This window comes from Thunnus maccoyii, chromosome 20 (assembly GCF_910596095.1).
Source record: "Thunnus maccoyii chromosome 20, fThuMac1.1, whole genome shotgun sequence".
NCBI lineage: Eukaryota > Metazoa > Chordata > Actinopteri > Scombriformes > Scombridae > Thunnus > Thunnus maccoyii.
Window position 1 is genome coordinate 5,467,442 of NC_056552.1, and position 19,425 is coordinate 5,486,866.

Below are 19,425 nucleotides of genomic sequence, written 5' to 3' on the forward strand. Positions count from 1 at the left end.
ATTAATGCACGTTTAAATGGTTAATATCAGCTAGTTTTAGCTCATAATTGGTAATAATTGTGAGAAGTTGGTAGGTTTTTGATGAGTGACCCCTCTCACAATAGTCACTTGATTTATGGTTGAAAATGCTGATTCATACTGTTTTAACAAGTCAGGCAACAAGCTCACAATATTTTCAGTTTATTGCTATGGAGAAATTAATTAAAACAGTTTTGAGTTAAATACACTTTGTACATAAACAGCAAGCTAACATGAGTTAGCGCGATGACAATGTTAGCTTAGCTGTTCAAAACTAGAACGGTGAGCTAAAGCAAAAACCGCTAAATTAGCTTAATTAAAACTACATAAATACACTGTCTAACAAAAGTTTCTCTGCTAATTTTTTTAAGAAATGGTCTGAAAACACAAAAGTATTGAAGTTTAAATGGTTGACATCAGCTAACGTTAGCTTTGGCTTTTAATTGGTAATAATTGTGATAAGTTGATAGGTTTTTGATGAGTGACCCCTCTCATATTATTCATTTGATTTAAGGTTAACATTGGAAATGTCGATGTTAGCATAACTGATTAAAACTAAAACAGTGAGCAAAGCAAAAACAACGGGAAACCATTAAGCTAGCTCCATTAAAACTGAATAAAAACACTTTCTACTAGTGGAGAGTTTCCCTGCTTAATGTTGGACATGAATATTTCAACTTCAAAACTCAGTGTAACTCTTTCCCAAACTGTAAACTAAATCTAATCCTATCCATAACTTTAAAGGTCAGACATACTGAACTTTTGGAAGAATAAATAACACTAATGTTGAAATAATTCAGCAAAAATACCTCTTCTTGCAAATGCCACCACACAAACACAAAGTACTCCTTTATAATAACACATCTTGTCAAATTTATTAAAAACAAAATACACTTTTTTTTTTTGCAGGATTTCAGAAAAGATGATATAAACAACAAATGTTAATTTAACAAATCTGTGGAGTATCCACAGTGCTAAATCAAGCCTTAATTTGCTTTGGTTGTAAAAATGCAATAAAAATCTCCTGCCTTGGTTGCACTGTGCAAAGCTCTATCTTCCCTTATGTACTGATTGTGTGGGACATAAAAAAGGAGGTTTTATTCCCAAACTCTACAGCCATTATAATAAAAAAAAATTTAAATTGCAATCATGTTTACAATTCATTCATAAGGATGTTTGCATGAGGTTAGGCAGAGTCACAGATCATTTTTGAAGATATATAACAACAATATGAGGCCATAAAAGTTATTGAAAGAGTGTACTTTCAGTTTTGGAGTAACAATGTTTACAAAATTTCAAAGAAAAATGTCTCAAGTGCTTGTTTAGCCTCCCCTCACTTCTGTAAATGTCTGATGTTGATAGCAGTTGTTTGTTTAGGCGTGAGTCCTCTGGTTACAGTATCTACCTGGGTGTGGTGCATGTTTATCCACCCCGCACATTGCAAATGTCATGCCAATGTGGTTGTGCTAGTACATATTTTACCCCTTCAAGCTTTTATGAGTGTGATGCTGATGTATGACACAACTGTGATCAAGTATGTGCATTCTGGTGTTTGTGACCATGTTTGCTATTTTTCAGTCTTCATTTTATGGTTCTCGTCACTGAGGTTGTGCTCTGCGAACAGATTTGGGTTCTCCACCAGCGTGGCGCGGACCTTCTTCTTCTCCTTGAAGCGACCAGAGTGGGAGACCTTGACGTGGCGGCCTTTGGTGGCAGATTTATCTACAATCTTCTCCAGTCTGGCATTGAACTGGCTGTCCATACGGTCCGGAGGGGGATTATTGCTCGAGTGCTCTTTATGCCCAGTGTTGCTGCCGCACTCGGCCGGGATCTCGTACAGGACCTTGGATTCAGATTTCTTTTTGCGTGAGAAGGTCAGCTTCCACCAGCTTTGGTCAGCCATGGCACCGACAGAGACTGGAAGACTGACCTGTGTGGCACAGAGCAGACACTTAGGACTGAAGACAAACTGAAACAATAGTTATAGCTATTTGACATGAATATTTCAGTGAGCATAAGATACATTATATGCAGTAGTTTGAGAAGGTTCCTCCTCTGCACATTTCAGATAACTGTTTGCTTGATGGGATGTTGGGAATTACATTTATTGAAGGGATCATGTTGCCATCCTGAACAGACTTGTAGCTTCTGTATATCATTGAGGACACTAAGGTGATGTCCTCCATATCGTTTCTGAGAATTTGGGCATTTTTCAATAACCTGAGGAGAAGTTTACAACTACACACAAATGACACATGGTGGGTTTTAAAGGCTGATTCTGATATTTTTTAGACTAAATATCTTTAAATTTGAATGTGTGTAGACAAGGACTATTTGTCATGACGTACCATGTACTTGCCATGATGAAGGCCTTAATGGTTCAAATGCGTAGGCATGTTTTTAACTATGACTTAGTAGCCATGAAGTATTAAAGGCTTTTTAAATTTATTTCTTGAGTGCCTCAGATATTTTCAATAATTCTAGACTTTTTTTTTTTTAACATATAATAAAGGCGCTTAGTTTTTCTCCTAAGGCTTTGAAACAACATTAGAAGAGATAAAATGTGATGTTGATGATGAATTTGATGAAGCAAACTCTGTGAGACTGAAGCATCAGTATCTCGTATTGTTATAAAGTGGCTGGTAAATATATATTAACATGGTGGATGAATAATTTACTCTAGTAAAAATGGCATCACTACAATGTAAAAATACTTCATTACAAGTAAGAAGAAGAATCTTTATAGCACCTTTTTCAAAACCCGTGTTACAAAGTGCTTGATGAAGCATCCAATGACAAAAGCAGATGATACATATTTTACTCAAAGACAAGCAAAAACTTTTGAAAGAAGAAGTGAAAAAAAGTATTTAAGTAAGAGACCTGCATTCAAAAATTTTCAGTAAAATGCACCTTAAGTATTAAAAGTAAAACTACTCATTATGGAGAATAAATGCACCTTTCATTGTTAAATTTCCATATATTATATCATTATATTATTATTTCTGATGTATTAGTTTGATATGCAGTCAGTTGGTTTTTGTAAAGCAATATGTACAATCTTATATTTTGTATATAGAATCGTAATGTGTAAAGTAACGAGTAGCTATAGCTGTCAAATAAATAAATTGAGGTAAAAAGTACAAGAGTTCCTTTTGAAATGTAGTACAGCACAAGTATGGAAATATTCAAATAAAGTACAAGTATGTCGACATTGTACTTAAATACAGAGTAAATAAACTTTTCACCATTGATCATAACCTTGAAGGAAATTTCAAAATCAGGTCTAAATTTGGCCTTAATACAGTAGACCACGCAGTATGATTTGTATAGATTTATATTAAATTAGCTTGATCTTAGAGCTGCAATGATAAGTTGATTAATTGATGAGTTGATCCACAGAAAATTTATCAACAATTATTTTGATAATCGGTTAATCGTTTCAGTTAGTTTTCAAGAAAAAAGTGCCAAAAATTCTCAACCTCTAACCTCTCAAATATGACGATTTTCTGTTTTTTTATCATATATGTCACAAATTTTAAATATTTGGGCTCTGAGACATTGTGAATGTGTTTTTTCTTTCACCATTTTTAACATTTTGTTAACTAAATGATTAATTGATTAATCGAGAAAATAACCAGTAGATGCAGCCCTACTTGAGCTCATACTGACAAATGACACTGCGGCTCTGGATTCTCCTGTACTGGTCGCACCTATCAGACCCGTCCTTAGAGAGACGACAGTAATCCTGAATGGCTTCTTTTCATTGTTGCCACATTGAAGGTGTAACCTAATGGAGGGAAGGGGACACCCGACACTCTGCTCTCTGCTGATAAATTAATGAGCATCTGAAGAGTATCCTCTGTCCCTCCCATGTGATCTGATATGAAGTCAGACCAATGAAGAAGCAAGCTGTTGTCTTAGTGATACTTCAGGAGCTCAGAAACTTGTTATATAACAGCATCACAAAGTAAAAGTGGGCCTCTGGATTATCTATTTATGATTCCAGACACAGGAATTCAAATTTATGGACGCATGTAGACACACAGTCTACACCTGGCAGCCATAATTGCTCAAATAACTTCCTTATTAACTGAGTATTGATTCAGTCTTTGACGACATGAAGAGGATCATAAACAGGTGCATGATGTAATGTTTAAAAAATATCTTAAAGGGGACATATCATGCTTTTTGTTATTTTTATACTGTTATGATGTTGGATGTTAAACACGGTCAAAGTTCATAAACTTGAAGTGAATATATGTAGAAATGCTGCCTGCAAATCAAAAGCCAGGGCTTCAGTCTGCTCTGAATGCTTTGTTTGCGGAGGTTTTTTCTACTTTGCCGACAAGCTGGTGTCGGCTCGTTGCACATGCCCATAAATGAATGTCTGTTACGTAACCTTTGTTGCTAAGGTTTTTCCATGAGTGTTCGCGTTGTCCACTTGCCTATTTTGAATCAGATTCAGGCTCCAACATGTACAGATGTATTTGAGAAGTTTATTTGAAGTAAAGAGCAAGAAAAAGAAGTGAAATCCTGCTACTGCTGTTTGTTTACGTAGCCTCTGGAGCAAGCAGAAGCTTCAGGGAGCTGACCAATCAGAACAGAGTGGGGTCATCAGGAGGCGGGCCTTAAAGAGACAGGAGCTATAACGGCCTGTTTCACACAGAGGATGAACTGAGGGGCTACATAAAGGGCCAGTAGAAGATAAATAAGGAGTTTTCTGAACTGTAAATCATGCAAAGATATTCCAGTAGAGCCTAAGATTATAAATATAGACCTGTAAATGTGCATGATATGTCCCCTTTAAATAAACACATCTAGAAACACTCATAACTGATGGAAACACCTGTACTTTGATGTTGGATTAAACAACTAGAGAGAGTTCTTAACTCAAAGTCTTATTGTCTTTTTTTCAGAACTTTCAACCACATATCACAATCTTTATTAGCAGATTGAGTTGTAAAAAATGGTAAGTGGATTTAATATTAAAAAAAATGTTTTTTTCTAAGGTCAAAGATGAACTTTCAGGGCGTTCTTGCAGCTTAGTGGTTATGGCACCTATAATAGGTTTATTCTGGCGGGGGAACCTTTGTTGCATGTCAAACCCCTCCAACTCTCTCCCCCCATGTTTCCTGTCTTTATCGCCAATGTCAACTGTCAAACAAAAGCAACTAAGAGTGAATTTTGATGGTCTACTAAAGGAAGTTTTATTCAAACACTCAAAATTGATTACATCACATCATGCTGAATAATTTCACGTGGAAAAGTAACACATGAGTAACACTGGACACCCCCTCAGTCCATTTTTCACTTTTTTTTATGGTTTCAGATCCAGGACTCTTAGGTGGAAAATGACACATTTTAGCAGAAGTTCTGTCCCCTTTGCTATAGTGGCTTTCAGTTCCATAACCTGCTAATCAGATCACACTTACAGTGGTCTTTTTGTCTGAATGTATGCACTCGTATAGCGGTGAAATTGTTTGATTGGTTGTTTTTTTTTTTGTTTGTTTTTTTGCATAATGCACACTGTGGAGACAAATTTCTGCTTGAGGATAACAATTATATCTATCTATCACACAAAACCAAACTCTCTAGTTGTAACATGCCATAACACACCATGTATAATAAGTTTATCATCAAAGTAGTGAAGCTTTTAAATTACGTATTGCAGTACGGCATCCAAGTACATTTAAAACAAGAATAAACTTCAAACTTTGAACTGCAAATGAAATAAAAATAGTATAGATAAACAAAAGTTCCCGAGTTTCATCAACGCAACACGTTCCAGTGCACGAGGGCTGACAGGAACTACACAAATCCTCTTCTGGTATGCTCATTTTTATCATGGAGCACCTATGCAAATAAAGGGTACATGCCCTTTGCAGAAACACTCATCTTACTCTTATCTGAACCATGTGATATTAGTCACCGGGCACACACAGGTAGTGCAAAGGTTCAAGACACAGTGTTGGAAACAACTGGCGAGATTTTTGATGTAATGTTGTGATAGAGTTTGAAGTAACTTTAAGCGTGTAATTTTACACTTTGAACACTTACATAAGAGCCTTTGTGCTTTATTCTTCTGGACCTTAAGTTACGTCTTGGCCCATTAATGCTTAATTACACTTATTTCTGACCTGACACTCAGGTAACAGATCGTCTTGATGACCAAAAGGAGCTTTTGTGAGTTCCCCAGTGGCCGCAGAAACCATCTCATACCAAAGTGTTTACTTCAAGTGTTTAATTCAAGCACTAATTCTAAAATTAGCCCCCTTTTTTAAATTGTTCCTCCTTTTTTCTCTTGCTGAATTCACCGCCATTGATGTTGTTCAGTCTTTAACAAAAGGCAAGTTGCTCCATAACAAACGTTTGCAGAGCATTTACATAGTATTGTTGACTTTCCATCAGCCAGTTTCTGCAGAACAAACTAACTAAAGAGGCTAGAGCAGCACTTTCACACCACGTTAAGTAAGAGAACATAGCGGTACAATATGCACACATATTTCTTTTAGTATTCCATGTTTGTCTTAGATGTGACCTTTGAGACAAAAAACCCATGTTGACTTAAAGGAGGCCCTCCATAGTTCTCTTTAATAAGTTACCATGCATTCTGTTATGTGAAGGTGAGCCACTCAGCAAAGCCTCACAGATCACAGCAGGGAAAGGAACACTGTGGCCACATTTGGAAATCACTAACCAGCTGCGAAGCCTTTGAATAACATAATGTTTGAGCTGTAGAGAGAAAGAGAGAGAGAGAGAGAGAGAGAGGAGGCTCCAAGGGCACCGAGGGCCGCGCTGCCCTCATAATTGAGCTGAAGGTTCATTAGATTCTCGGGTTTCGTCCCGTGTGCCAGCTTCACTGTTGACCCGTGGCAGCAAAGTTGAATGAGTTGCTGAAGAGCTTTTTGACGGATGTTTATAATAAAGTTAATATGGATAAACATGAGCGTCTATAATTCCTTTTAATTGTTTCTTCTCTGGTTGTTTCCACGTGCCGTCACATCTATATAACAAGTGATACTGTATCTAATGGTTACATCAACAATAACCAATAAACATTAAAAAGTTATAAAGTCATTAAAGTCTAGTTTGGTGTGATCTTGGACTGAGAAATGTGTATAATTCTCACTTATATAGTGTCACCAGCTCAAACTCAGCTATTGTTTTTTCATATAATTACATTTTCTAATATTTTAATTCCTTTTTTTATATTATTTCATAAAGTCAGGCACTGAATGCCAGTCTCCATCTTGTAGGGTTCCAACTGTGTCATGCATCATGTTTTACTGTTTTACTGGCATCTTATTGTCTTCTGTCTGTAATTTTTAACCAACCCTTTATTGGTTTCGGAACATCTTGCCAAAGGACTGCAGTTGAAAATTAGCCAGCTGGCACATTTCCAGAAATGCTACTTAATGTGCATCGTCTTAATGAATAAACAAATGAAATGTAATAAATGAATCTTTTTTTATTAATTGATTGGTCTATAAAACATCAGAATCCTGTAAAGATGTCTATCACAGTTTGCTATAACTCAAGCTTTGTCCAACCAACAGTTCAAAACCCAAAAATATTCAATTTATTGTTATGTGAGACAAGTAAAAGCAGCAAATTCTCACATTTGAGAACCTGAAACTACCAGATGTTTGGCGTTTTTGCTTGAACAATTACCTAAATGATTATTTGCTGATTTATTTTTTTGTCAATCAACTAGTCAATTAATTGCAAAATTGTTGTAGCTCTGCCATCTGGATAAAAGTTGGTGGACAACACTAAAAATAAGATGCAAACTTTATCGTTCTATACTCGACAAACTTTGACATGTTGCATTTTATAAATGTAGGAGAAAGTTGTCAGTATGTTCAACCAAATGTGTTACTGTTACTAGATCTTATCTGAGGAAAATATACATTGTGACACGTTACCAAGCACATAAAACACTAACAGGAACAGTTTGTTTAGTTTGTTAGACACATAAAATAGCCTTTAGGTGAACACATATGTTTTCTTACCTTGTTGACAACGAGCTGGCTGATGGAGATTCTCTCAGATGTGAAACTGTCCCGCCATGCTTATAAATACTTTAACTCCTCGCTCTTTCTCTCTTTCTCTCTCTCTCTCTTTGTGTGTGTTTTGTAATTCTTCTTCTCAGGTGATCGTGCACAGGTGCAGCATCTCTTCCTCTCTGCCTCTACCTCACCTTGTCCCTCTATACCCTCGACTCCACTCTAGCACACACCCTCCTCAAATACACACACACACACACACACATAAACACACCTTCAAACCCGCCCCAGCTAAGTGCATGAGTGACTAAATGTTGCAGCCATGTGATTTAGTGAAACCTTTCTCCAGGCAGTCCGCACATCAAGATTACTGACGACAGAGTTAATGTGAACTTGAGAGGTGAGCAGCTTTCCAAAAACTGCAAATAAATTCCCTTTATCGGCCTCACTTTAAAAAAAACGATCCTGTTTTAATGTGGAGTTTGGATGCAGAATAAAGCCATCTTTGTATTTGAGTTTTCCCGTTCCTGTTACACAACTCTAAGTAATTACTTTAAGCTGGAGAGAGAGAGAGAGAGAGAACGACACGGAGAGAGGAAGGACTCTAAAAGATAATCTGGGTGAGGTGAGCGCCCCTGATGTTTTGCATAGGTTGCGTAAAATCACACACAGCGAATGGATGCTTACTTTGCAAGTTTGGTTAGCATTCAAATGACCTGATATTAGGCCATTTGAGAGACGCTGCTGCTGCACTTGCAGGGATTTAATGGGAGTGTTGAGCTATTTTTACTTATATGCAGCTTGGAGTTCACGAGACATCAAAATGTTATGTTATTACTGTAGTTTTCAGTGAAAGAATATACAGTAAGGGATTTGTCTACAGTATGATGCTGTGGATGGGATTAATGACAAGAAAGGGGAATTACAGAAAGTCCCTTTTAACTCCTTAAAGGGGACATTTCATGTTTTATGTGATTTTCTGTTATTTCTATGCTGTTATGATGTCAGATGTCTCTGTTAAATGTGGTCAACTTTCCAAAACATGAGGTGAAAGTCAACAGCCAGGGCTTCAGCCTGCTTTGAACACTTCATTTGCAAAGTGGCTTCAACTTCTCCATCAAACTGACGTCAGATTGTTTGCACATGCCCACTAACGGCCGTCCATTCTGTAGCCTTTGTTGCTGAGGTTGTTTCACGGGTTGTTCACGTTGTCTACTCACATATTTCGGAGCAGATTTGGGCTCCAACATGTACGGATGTATTTAAGAAGTTGAGTTTGAGTAAAGAACAAGAAAAAGAAGTGAAATCTGACTACTGTTGTAAAACGGCCTGTTTCAGACAGAGGCTGAACTGAGGGGCTGCATAAAGGGCCTGTATAAGATAAATAAGGAGTTTCTTGAACTGTAAATCATGCGAAGATATTCCAGTAAAGCCCCAGAATATAAATATAACCTAGAAATGTGCAGAATATGTCCTCTTTCTAGTTGGTGGGTCAATCATTACAAGAATTAAACCCACAGAACTCAATTTCAGATTCTAGTGGAGATCACAATGTTTCCAAAGATACCAAATATATGAGGTTGAATTTATTATCATTTATTTCATCTGTTTTATTTCATTATTTATGTATTTATTTGTTTTAGCCTTGTTATTTCCCCTTTTGCCCCTGTGTTGTCTTTCCTGTTCCCAAAGCATCCATGAATATGAACATTATGATTAGTTATTGTATGTGTGTGTGTGGGTTGGATGTGGGTTCTTTATTGTCTTTGGATGGGTTGGTGTCTGCACATGCATTTCAATATAAAGCACAATGAGTATATTTGTAGTGAAATGTGCTACATATGTTCAAATTGCAGTGGTGGAAAGTAACTAAATACATTTACTGAAGCACTGTATTTATACTTTACTTGAGTATTTCCATGTGATGCTACTTTTTACTCCACTACATTTATTTGACAGCTTTAGTTACTTTTCAGATGAAGATTTGACACAATGGATAATATAACAAGCTTTTAAAATACAACACATTGTTAAAGATGAAACCAGTGGTTTACAACTTTTTTAGTTTTTGATGTCTTACAAAAAGCAGTGTGTAGTCGGGGTCACATTTCACATGTCTATGAGTTGTTAACAGCTCCACCAAATAGTGATTTTTCCCTCTAAACTTCTCACATGCTTTCATTTCAATAAATGTTCAAATGATCCAATATTTCACCAAAAATCAAAGATTAGAGAAAAAGTCCAAAAACTGGAAACAGATTTGTGTATCAGAACTTTGTTTTTTCTTCTTTCCTCTCCCATTAATCATCTCACGACCCCTCAGATTTATCTGGTGAATCTTTGGAGGGGCCCGACCTCTAGGTTGGGAACCACTGTACTAAACTAGCTAACTGTATATAAAGTAGTTGAAACTAGCTCCACCTCCAGCAGCTACAACAGTAACATGCTGCTCTAACACTAATGCTTCACTATTAATAATCTAATGATGTCATATATAATAATATATCAGTCAGAGGGACCAAACCACTACTTTTACTGCAATACTTTAACTACATCAACCTCAGAATACTCATGTACTTTTACTAAAGTAGGATTTTTCATGCAAGACTTTGATTTGTACTGTAGTATTTTTACATTGTTGTATTGGTACTTTTACTTAAGTAAAGGATCTGAATACTTCTTTCACCACTGTCAAATTACCTGTGTTAAACTCCTCATCATCCCCAGTAGGCTCAGAGTCTGCAGACCATGGATGTATAGCTGCAGTCAGTTACAGGACAACAGCGTCCTCTACCTGCTGCTTGCAGCTCTGCACCAATCAGGCTCTAAAACATCCACCAATCAGCTGCAGCTGTTAGCATAGTGAGCTGTGATTGGTCGACTGTAACATCGCCTCCGTTTACTGGCTCTCCTTCTCGTAACGTGTCATAAACACTGCAAACCGGACGCTGACAGCAATCCTGGATTTAAAAAAGCTTGTAAATAAACTTATAATGAGCAGATAAAACATTGGAAGTGGTTTAGTTTTGATGAGGAGAAGAGACGATGGAGGTGAGCTGAAACAAACTCTCTCTAACTTGTTTTTATGAGCATGTTAGCTAGCGAGCTAACAGTCAGCTGTCTGAAAAATGAACATTTTCCAAAGCTTAGTTAAGAAAAATAGTTAGTTTCTGTTTTTCTACGTAGCTGCTGTAACTCGCACAATAATGTAAATATTCGTCTCTGAGAGAAATAAAGTATAAATTATAAATATCTTAACGGTTTTCTTACTTCCAACAGAATATTCAAAATCTTCCCATCGACATACAGACCAGCAAGCTTTTGGGTAAGACAAACTATTCAAATATAAGTGTTTATTTTATGTGTTATGTGTAAAATCAAGGGCTTATGTTTACTGTTGCTGTCAATGTCCTCTACAGTTTCTCCATCTGTTGCCTCCAACAGGTGATTAAAACGAGCTGACAGGTTAAAAACAACAGTCAGGTGTCCATATGAACAGTGAAAGAGGTTTTCCTCGCTGTAATCATTCCTCCTGTTCATACTGGATATTAAAAGATCCTTCCAATGTGCTTTCAATGTAAGTGATGGAGGCCAAAATCCACAGTGTGTTCACACAGTCATTTAAAAATTGATGTGAAGCTTATATTCAGCTTCAGCAGTCTGAGTTAGTCATATCAAGTGGATATCTGACACATTTACAGTCTTTTTAGCATCAAATTCCCTCTTTGTGTTTCCCTGTTGAGCTGTGGTGGAAGTATAGTAACAAAAAGAGCAACTTTGGCACTAAAAATACGAAATGTTGAAAGATATCTACTTGATTTGACTCATTTGGACGCTGAAGCTTCATATTAGCTTCAGATAAACTTTTAAATACATTTTTGCACAGAAGGAGGACTGTGGATTTTGTCCCCCATCACTTACATAGTAAGTGCATTATGAAGGGATCTGGGATTTGGGCACCTGACTATGGTTTTAAGACAGACCTGAAAAATAATGAAGCCGTCCTTTAAATCTTTCTGTGTCCACAGACTGGCTGCTGGATCGACGTCACTGTAACCTGAAATGGCAGAGTGCAGTGAAAGCGATCAGAGAGAAGATCAATGCTGCCATCCAGGACATGCCAGAGAACGAGGAGATCAAGCAGCTTCTCTCTGGCTCCTGTAGGTCTCACTAGTATTTGCCCCTCATCTATTATTATTATTAATATTATTATTACACTGGAGTCACAGCGCTAAAGCATACATTTACCTGAAAGATGAATCCCTGATGATCCCTGAAAGATCCAGACTGTCACTTAACATTTACCACAGTTTTCAAGACATTTCTAGAATCCACAAAGACTCTTAACCATCTGGACTTTTAAAAAACTGGTTAACGTGTACTACATAAAAATTTAATTTTCCTATTTGTACAAGCAATAATTAATAAAACCTATACACATAAAATGAAAGTATTATATCAGTTATACTTGTTAATAGTATTTCCCACTATTTCATATTTTAATTTACAATAGTAAGTTTATTTTTTTCTTGTGTCATACAAAACAAGAAAGGAGATATGTCATTTTCAGCCACCATTTTTGTTTTTAAATATAATATATAAATAATATATATAATCGGAAAATAGTTGCAGCTTGGAAAACTTTTTTTTTGCCGTGCATTGGGCGGAATATTTTTTAATCCAGATGGTAAATCATCTTTTACTTTTATTCTGGAAATACCTTAAAGCTGTAAGTGTTGTCAAACAACCTGCTGGGCTCGTCAGATATTGTCAGACATTTATATTTTTCTGAAAAACAGATATTTAGCTTTCCAACTCTAATGTAATGATAATAAATGAGAGGCACAAACTATTTTGTCCTTTAACAAAATCAGCTCACTTTTTCTTTCTATGATTTATGGAAAAAGTCATTCTTATTTTTCAATGTTGTATTTTTTTTGTTTTCATTGATAGACATTCACTACTTTCACTGCTTGAGGATCGTGGAGATACTGAAAGGAACAGAAGCTTCCTCTAAGAACATCTTTGGCAGATATTCATCTCAGAGGATGAAGGTGAGAAGATTCAAACAAGCTGCTATTGTTTCTCTCATAGTGGATCACAAATCAATGGTCTGTGGGGATTTTTTGTCCTTTAATTCCTTTATTATAAATTCTAATAAGATTTGGATTATAATTTTTTTCTGTTGTTACAGGACTGGCAGGAGATTGTGTCCCTTTATGAGGCAGATAATGTCTATCTGGGTGAGTGAAATGTGAAAAAAAGACCAAAAAAAAAGGAACTATCTTCATCCTGGGTCGCAGGATCATTACTGCTCTGCTCCTTTCATGTGGTGACAAACAGGTCCACCAATTCACCAAGACCATTTTACCTGTTGTCAACCTTCTCTCAACATCCAATAGCCTGTCAGTTTTAATTTTCTCTGCATTTTACATGATAGAAAGACTCTAATAAGCATATGGCAAGACTGATTCTGACCCCAAGACTTGTTATTGTTCTCCTCCAAAAAAACTGTGAGGTTTGGAAACTATTAAATCTAAAACTAGCTTTTTCTAAACTGTGAAAACAGTAGTTTTGTTTCTGCTGATCAGGTTATCCTCACATCAGTAGCACAGGATATAGATGAATAAGATCCAGCTATAGAAACTAAATAATCGCCTTTATAAGTCTTTTAATAAAAAGAAATCTGTTCCCAGCGGAGGTGGCCAGCTTGCTGAGTCGCAACGTGAGCTATGAAGGACCGGCTCTGAGGAAGCAGCTGGCCAAAGCCCAGCAGCTGCAGCAGGAGCTGAGCAGGCGGGAAGTGGAGTGCCAGAGCTCAGCCGCAGACCTGAGGGAGCGCTACTATGCTGCCTGCAAACAGTACGGCATCAAAGTAAGTGCAAGAGTGTACACACATAAAACACCTACGCTGACACTGTGCAACACTCAGAATTATATATTATGTGCAGACTCTTGTTCTCTGTGCAGACCTTCATCATCCTGTTGCTTTTTTTGCCTCTGCCAGGGAGAAAATGTTCCTCGTGAGCTGCAGGCCCTGGTGAAAGACTTACCAACGGTTCTCGACGACGTCGGGAAGGACACAGCGAAGTTAGAGGAGCAAATTCAACTTTACACCGCCTTCACAAACTTTGTATGCGAGTGGTGAGTATGAAATCAAAACACAGATTATTTGTTACTTGTTATTCTGCTTCTCTGTGTCTCCCAACCCCTCCCCCCCCCCCCCCCCCCTCCCTCCTTCTTTCTCTCTCAACCCAACCGGTCAGGGCAGAGCCCGGTGCTGCTTGAGGTTTCTTCCTGTTAGAGGAGGGTTTTTCTTCGCCTCTGTCGCCAAGTGCTTGCTCATGGGGGAATTGTTGGGTCTCTGTAAATTAAAGAGCGCAGTCTAGACCTGCTCTATATGAAAAGTGCTCTGGGATGACTCCTGTAGTGATTTAGCACTATTTAATAAAATTGAATTGAATTTTTCCCGTAGTTTCTGCACTGTGCAGCTCAGCCACATATACAATAAACCTGTTGTTAGATGTATGAGGCTTAATAAAGTGTAAAACCCTTCAAATAAAACTTCACAAAATGTCTCTGTTCTATTAAACTATAAAAACGATAAGAGTTTTTTAAAATTTCTTGTCACATGAGCTCACATGTTTCTATTTGTAGGTCTGACTCTGTGCTGCCCTTGCTGACATTTGCCCAGAGGAGAGGAAATGCAACGTTTTATGAGTGGAGAACGGGGAAAACCCCCACAGTTGTTGAGAAGCCCGTTGTGGAGGAGGCAACTCCTGATACAGTCACAGAGGACATGGTTGGTTGTATTTCTCTGTATTAAGTTCAGATTAGGGCCATATTACAGAAGCTTTCTGTGTTAGATCCAAAGAAACAACCACTTAATTTATAAATGTGTAAATCTGTCATATTTTGTTACACAGTCCAAATTGCTAAATCAGGCCCTAATTTAAATTATCACAGTCACTAAACAGATCTCAGTGTTAGGACATTTGTATAATACAGCCTCAGTACTCATGTGGCAGATCTTTATACAATGTGACTTATTCAACAAATGTCAAAAATGGTTAAACAAATCTTTTGATGTATCCATTCACAGCTGAATTTCTTCACCTGTGTTTGTGTGTTTTAAAACCTGCTTTAGATCGACTGGGGTGACTTCGGCAAAGGAGCGGACACTCAGGGTGTGACCTCTGCCATCACAGTGGAAGATGGGATCGACTGGGGGATCAGTCTGGAGCCGAGCTCTGAGGTATGACGCCTAAACACATTTCTATTCTCATTTTATACACATCTTATATTATTTCACTGTTAATATCTAGATAATGAAATAAGTAAGAACAATCTCTACAAAAAGTGTATATTCCTCTGATATACCAGTTTCTGTCTGTCTCGCTCTGCAGGATACTGGTGCAGGCGGTATTGATTGGGGTGACAGTGAAGTTGCTCCCATTGAAATTGAAATCGTAGATGCGGGCACAGACTGTAAGAACATTTTAACAAATCGACATTATGTCTTCAGCCAAACTTCTCAGCTGTTAAAATGTATGTTAGCTAAAGACGAGTGTGTCTTCTTGTAGGTCCTGATGGGGTGGCAAGAGGAGAAGATGCTTTAAGTATACTGGAGAACTCCCAGTCACGCAGCCAGTTCATTGATGAGCTAATGGAGGTAAAGACTATAGTCATCCAGTGTCACATTACCCTTCAGAGACTATGCTTCCTTTTGATTTTTGTGTAAAAGATAACAGAACTGTGACAGTGTGGTGTTACAGCGGGAATGTCAGACATTCAAACAATTTATAGTCCAAAAACCAACAAAGATACAGAGTAGTGTCCAGACGACTAATGATTATTTTTATTATGAAATGATCTACTGAGTATTTTTTGGGTTATTCCTGTAGTAAATAATAGAAAATGGTGAGAGGTGCCATCAGTTCAAAGGTGATGTCTTTAAATTGCTGGTTTTGTCTCCACACTTCAAAACCCAAAGATAATCAATTTACAGTGATATAAAACACAGAAAAAACTGCTAATTCTTACATTTTCAAAGCTAGAATCAATGACTGTCTGGCATTTTTGTGTGATAAATTACTTAAGAAGAAAAAAAAAAAGATTATCAAAATGGATGAATCATTTCAGTTGCTGATAAATTTTAATAATTTCGGCTCTACTATATATATATATATATATATATATATATATATATATATATATATATATATATATATATATATATATATATATATATATATATATATTGGTAAACTTTTGACTGACTCACATCTGCAGAGCATAACTTGACACTTTTCTATAATGTACTTTAAAAGCCCATCTAGGGACGGACATTGCAAACTAGTTTAGGCTATAAATGCTGTTCATGCTCTATACTTCTCCCTATACAAATAAACATTAAATAAATAAATGTAAAACTGACAAATGAGCAGAATATTCTTAGATGTGGATGGTTTGCTTTTGCAGATTATGATGACTTACACGAAACAGGATCATGTACAGTATGTGGATACATAAAGCTGCTATAATCAGTATATAAATGTTAACAATAGATCAATCAACTGTACTGTATATGTGACGGGTTGCTTGTAGTGACGAACGTACAGAGAATTCTCATCTGTTCCCTTCAGCTCTACGGAGATTAATAGCATCTTTCAGCTCCTTGTTTTGGTTTTACAACCTGAAACTTCACCCTTGTGGTTCACACTCATCATTTTTGTTGTTTTTCATCAAAAAAAGCAACACACTGTACACAACCTGCAGGGCTTTAAACAGCAGACAGACAAAGTGAGCATCTAGCTGTTAAGCAAGATATTTCCCTCAGGAGTTGACCAAAGTTTGTTATATCAACTTTATGAAGTGATAATATGTCAACGTTGGCAACATGTTTCTGCTGCCACCATGTGGACATAAAACGTTACTGCAGGTTTGAACCTTTTTTGTAGGTAGTAATTAAATATGTTTACGTGTGCAAATTCAAAACCAGTTTTCGAGAACCGCAAACCACAAGCACTACTGGTTTACAGCACACAAGCAACAAATATTAGTGCAGAGAACTCACAGTATTTGTTTGAATTTGCAGGGAGAAGCAGGTACAGTCACAGAAAAGAAGGTTAAATGGAAATTAATACATGTGGAATAATAATAATAATAATAACTTTATCTGTACAGCACTTTTCAAAACAATTAAACAATGCTTCACAGAACAATGGAACACTAAAAGCTTAAATAAAATGTTGAATAAAAATAAAATAAAAACAAAGCATATTGTATTTGTTATCGAGTTCATACAAAAAACAAAGTAGTGACGCTGGTTTCGTGTGTCGGTGTAGCTGGAAGTTTTCCTCACCCAGCGTATGAGTGAGATGGGAGAAGAGGCCGATGTGGTTGCTATGAGCCAGTTCCAGCTGGCCCCCTCCGTCATCCAAGGCCAAACCCGCGAACACGTCCAGAAGATGCTGTCAGTGGTGCAGGACCTTCTGGGCCGGCTGACCTCCCTTCGGATGCAGCACCTGTTTATGATCCAGGCGTCGCCACGGTACGCCGCCACAGCTGATCACGACAATATCAGCTTCAGTCAGCGTAAATCACAGAGTCTGATGTTACTTGAGTAGAAAGAATTGACATTTGCTCCTGAAATGTTACAAATCTGCTTTTTCTCATTCTTCTTCATATGAAATGTGTGTGTTTTAGGTATGTTGAACGTGTGTCAGAGGTGCTGAGACAGAAACTGAAGCAGGCAGACATTCTGGTACTGAAGAGCTCCACGATGGTTGAGAGACGGCAGGAAGCCCTGGAGGAGCAGTCCAGACTGGAGCCTCGTGTTGACCTGCTGGCAGGATGCACCCGGGAACTCCAGAAACAGGTATTAAATTAATATTTTAATTTATTTATGTGCACAGGTTGGCTATTATACAGCAGAGATGATAAACGTTCAGTCAAGGTCAGTGCAGCTTATTTCTCATCGCTTAGAAATCAATAAACCAAGGAAGCAGATAATCAAGTTCTGTAAATTTAAACACTTGTCATGAGATCATTACATCTGTGTTAGAAGCCTCATAGCCGAGACTCGTCAGTAATAATGAATATTATTGCCAATAATGACTGACTGTCTACTGTCATTTGTATTTGCAGATTGAAGCAGATATTTCAAAGCGATACCACAACAGGCCCGTCAACCTCATGGGGGTCAATATATAACGAGATCCACAGACTCCACAAAAGTATTTTGTCATGATCTACAAGGAGAAATAAAAGTGGTATTTAATTTAAAGTCTTGTGTCAAGATAAATATTTTGGATTAATACTGGGTAAGAAACATTTTGAAAATCATTTTTAACAGACCTGTTTTGACTGATCAACAAATTACTGTTTGTTGATTAAACCTGATTAATGTTTTCATATTTATTTTCATATTTTAAGCAACAGTAACTTGTAATACTTATAAGATCCCGATGGTGATGTATATAATTTATAGTTACCTGCTAAAATTCATAAACCAAGAAATAGTAAAAAATCTAAATGCAGATCTACAGTATGTGACTCATGCATGTGTTTTGTATGTGTGTGTATAACATTAATAATACTGTAAGTGCTGTTCTTTTATTTATCCATTTATGAATGCATCATCTAAATGCTTGGTTAAATTAGTTTTTACAGAAAAACAAATCTTTTTATATTATTTTATATCATATGAATATGTATTACATATGAACCAGACCAAGACGTACATGGCACCAGTATTATATAATATAAAACAAGTAAATTACTTACCTTTTTACATTGTGAATAAAACACAAATAATTCTTGTGGGAGGATAAAAATAAAGCATTGTTAATCCTACTTAAATATCTTTCAGCAGGATCATTTCTGAACCACCTTACTTAAATATACACATTTTTTATTACAGGTAAGATGAAGAGACTTTATGTAACTTCCAAATTCTATTATAAATAATTCATAAGATGGGTTTTATTTTAAATAACTTAAATAATGAATCTAATATGAAATTTATCAGAAAACTCTAGTAAACTGAAAAATGTTGTATTGTATACTTATAGTAATAGTATAAAATGACATTTGTGACTCAAAAATTAAATGAAAGCTTTTATGTATGTACAATTATAAAATATCTAAAAATCTTGAGTTGAAAAATTGTGCAATGTAGTTTTTAAATCTTTATTTTATCGGTATAATTTGTGTAATATTACCAGTGAGCAGTGGAGGAAAGTAACCAAGTACATTTACTGAAGTACTTTACTTAAGTACAGTTTTGAGGTACTTGTACTTTACTTGAGTATTTTCATGTGATGCTACTTTATACTTCCACTCTACTACATATCAGAGGGAAATATTGTACTTTCTACTCCACTACATTTATTTGACA

At 36.6% G+C, this 19,425-nt stretch overlaps 2 protein-coding genes across 3 annotated transcripts; one reads left to right on the forward strand and one right to left on the reverse strand.

The window, feature by feature from the left end:
* Positions 1–60: 60 nt before the first annotated feature.
* Positions 61–8,192, reverse strand: prr15lb (proline rich 15 like b). Of its 2 annotated transcripts, none has more exons than XM_042398219.1 (2): positions 8,031–8,192; positions 61–1,948 (listed from the first exon to the last, which is right to left on the reverse strand). In XM_042398219.1, exon 2 carries the CDS (start codon positions 1,919–1,921, stop codon positions 1,586–1,588), a length of 336 nt encoding a protein of 111 aa, XP_042254153.1. In that variant the 5' UTR covers positions 1,922–1,948; positions 8,031–8,192; the 3' UTR covers positions 61–1,585. The 2 variants fall into 2 exon arrangements, with proteins under 2 accessions (XP_042254153.1, XP_042254152.1); XM_042398218.1 differs by lacking the exon at positions 8,031–8,192 and adding an exon at positions 2,121–2,463.
* A 2,709-nt stretch (positions 8,193–10,901) lies between these two features.
* On the forward strand, positions 10,902–18,312 carry cdk5rap3 (CDK5 regulatory subunit associated protein 3). The gene is made up of 14 exons (XM_042397206.1): positions 10,902–11,075; positions 11,304–11,349; positions 12,053–12,184; positions 12,978–13,078; positions 13,219–13,267; positions 13,721–13,899; positions 14,032–14,168; positions 14,682–14,826; positions 15,172–15,279; positions 15,431–15,512; positions 15,608–15,696; positions 17,372–17,577; positions 17,733–17,904; positions 18,174–18,312. Exons 1-14 carry the CDS (start codon positions 11,070–11,072, stop codon positions 18,237–18,239), a joined length of 1,518 nt encoding a protein of 505 aa, XP_042253140.1. The 5' UTR covers positions 10,902–11,069; the 3' UTR covers positions 18,240–18,312.
* Positions 18,313–19,425: the final 1,113 nt, after the last annotated feature.

Coding starts and splice junctions, on each gene's coding strand:
- prr15lb (XM_042398218.1), bottom strand. CDS start 2,204: ATGGAGGACATCACCTTAGTGTCCTCAATGATATACAGAAGCTACAAG. Junction 1,949..2,120: donor ACATGATCCCTTCAATAAAT/GTAATTCCCAAC, acceptor TGTGCCACACAG/GTCAGTCTTCCAGTCTCTGT.
- cdk5rap3 (XM_042397206.1), top strand. Junction 13,900..14,031: donor GCAAACAGTACGGCATCAAA/GTAAGTGCAAGA, acceptor TGCCTCTGCCAG/GGAGAAAATGTTCCTCGTGA. Junction 15,697..17,371: donor TCATTGATGAGCTAATGGAG/GTAAAGACTATA, acceptor GTGTCGGTGTAG/CTGGAAGTTTTCCTCACCCA.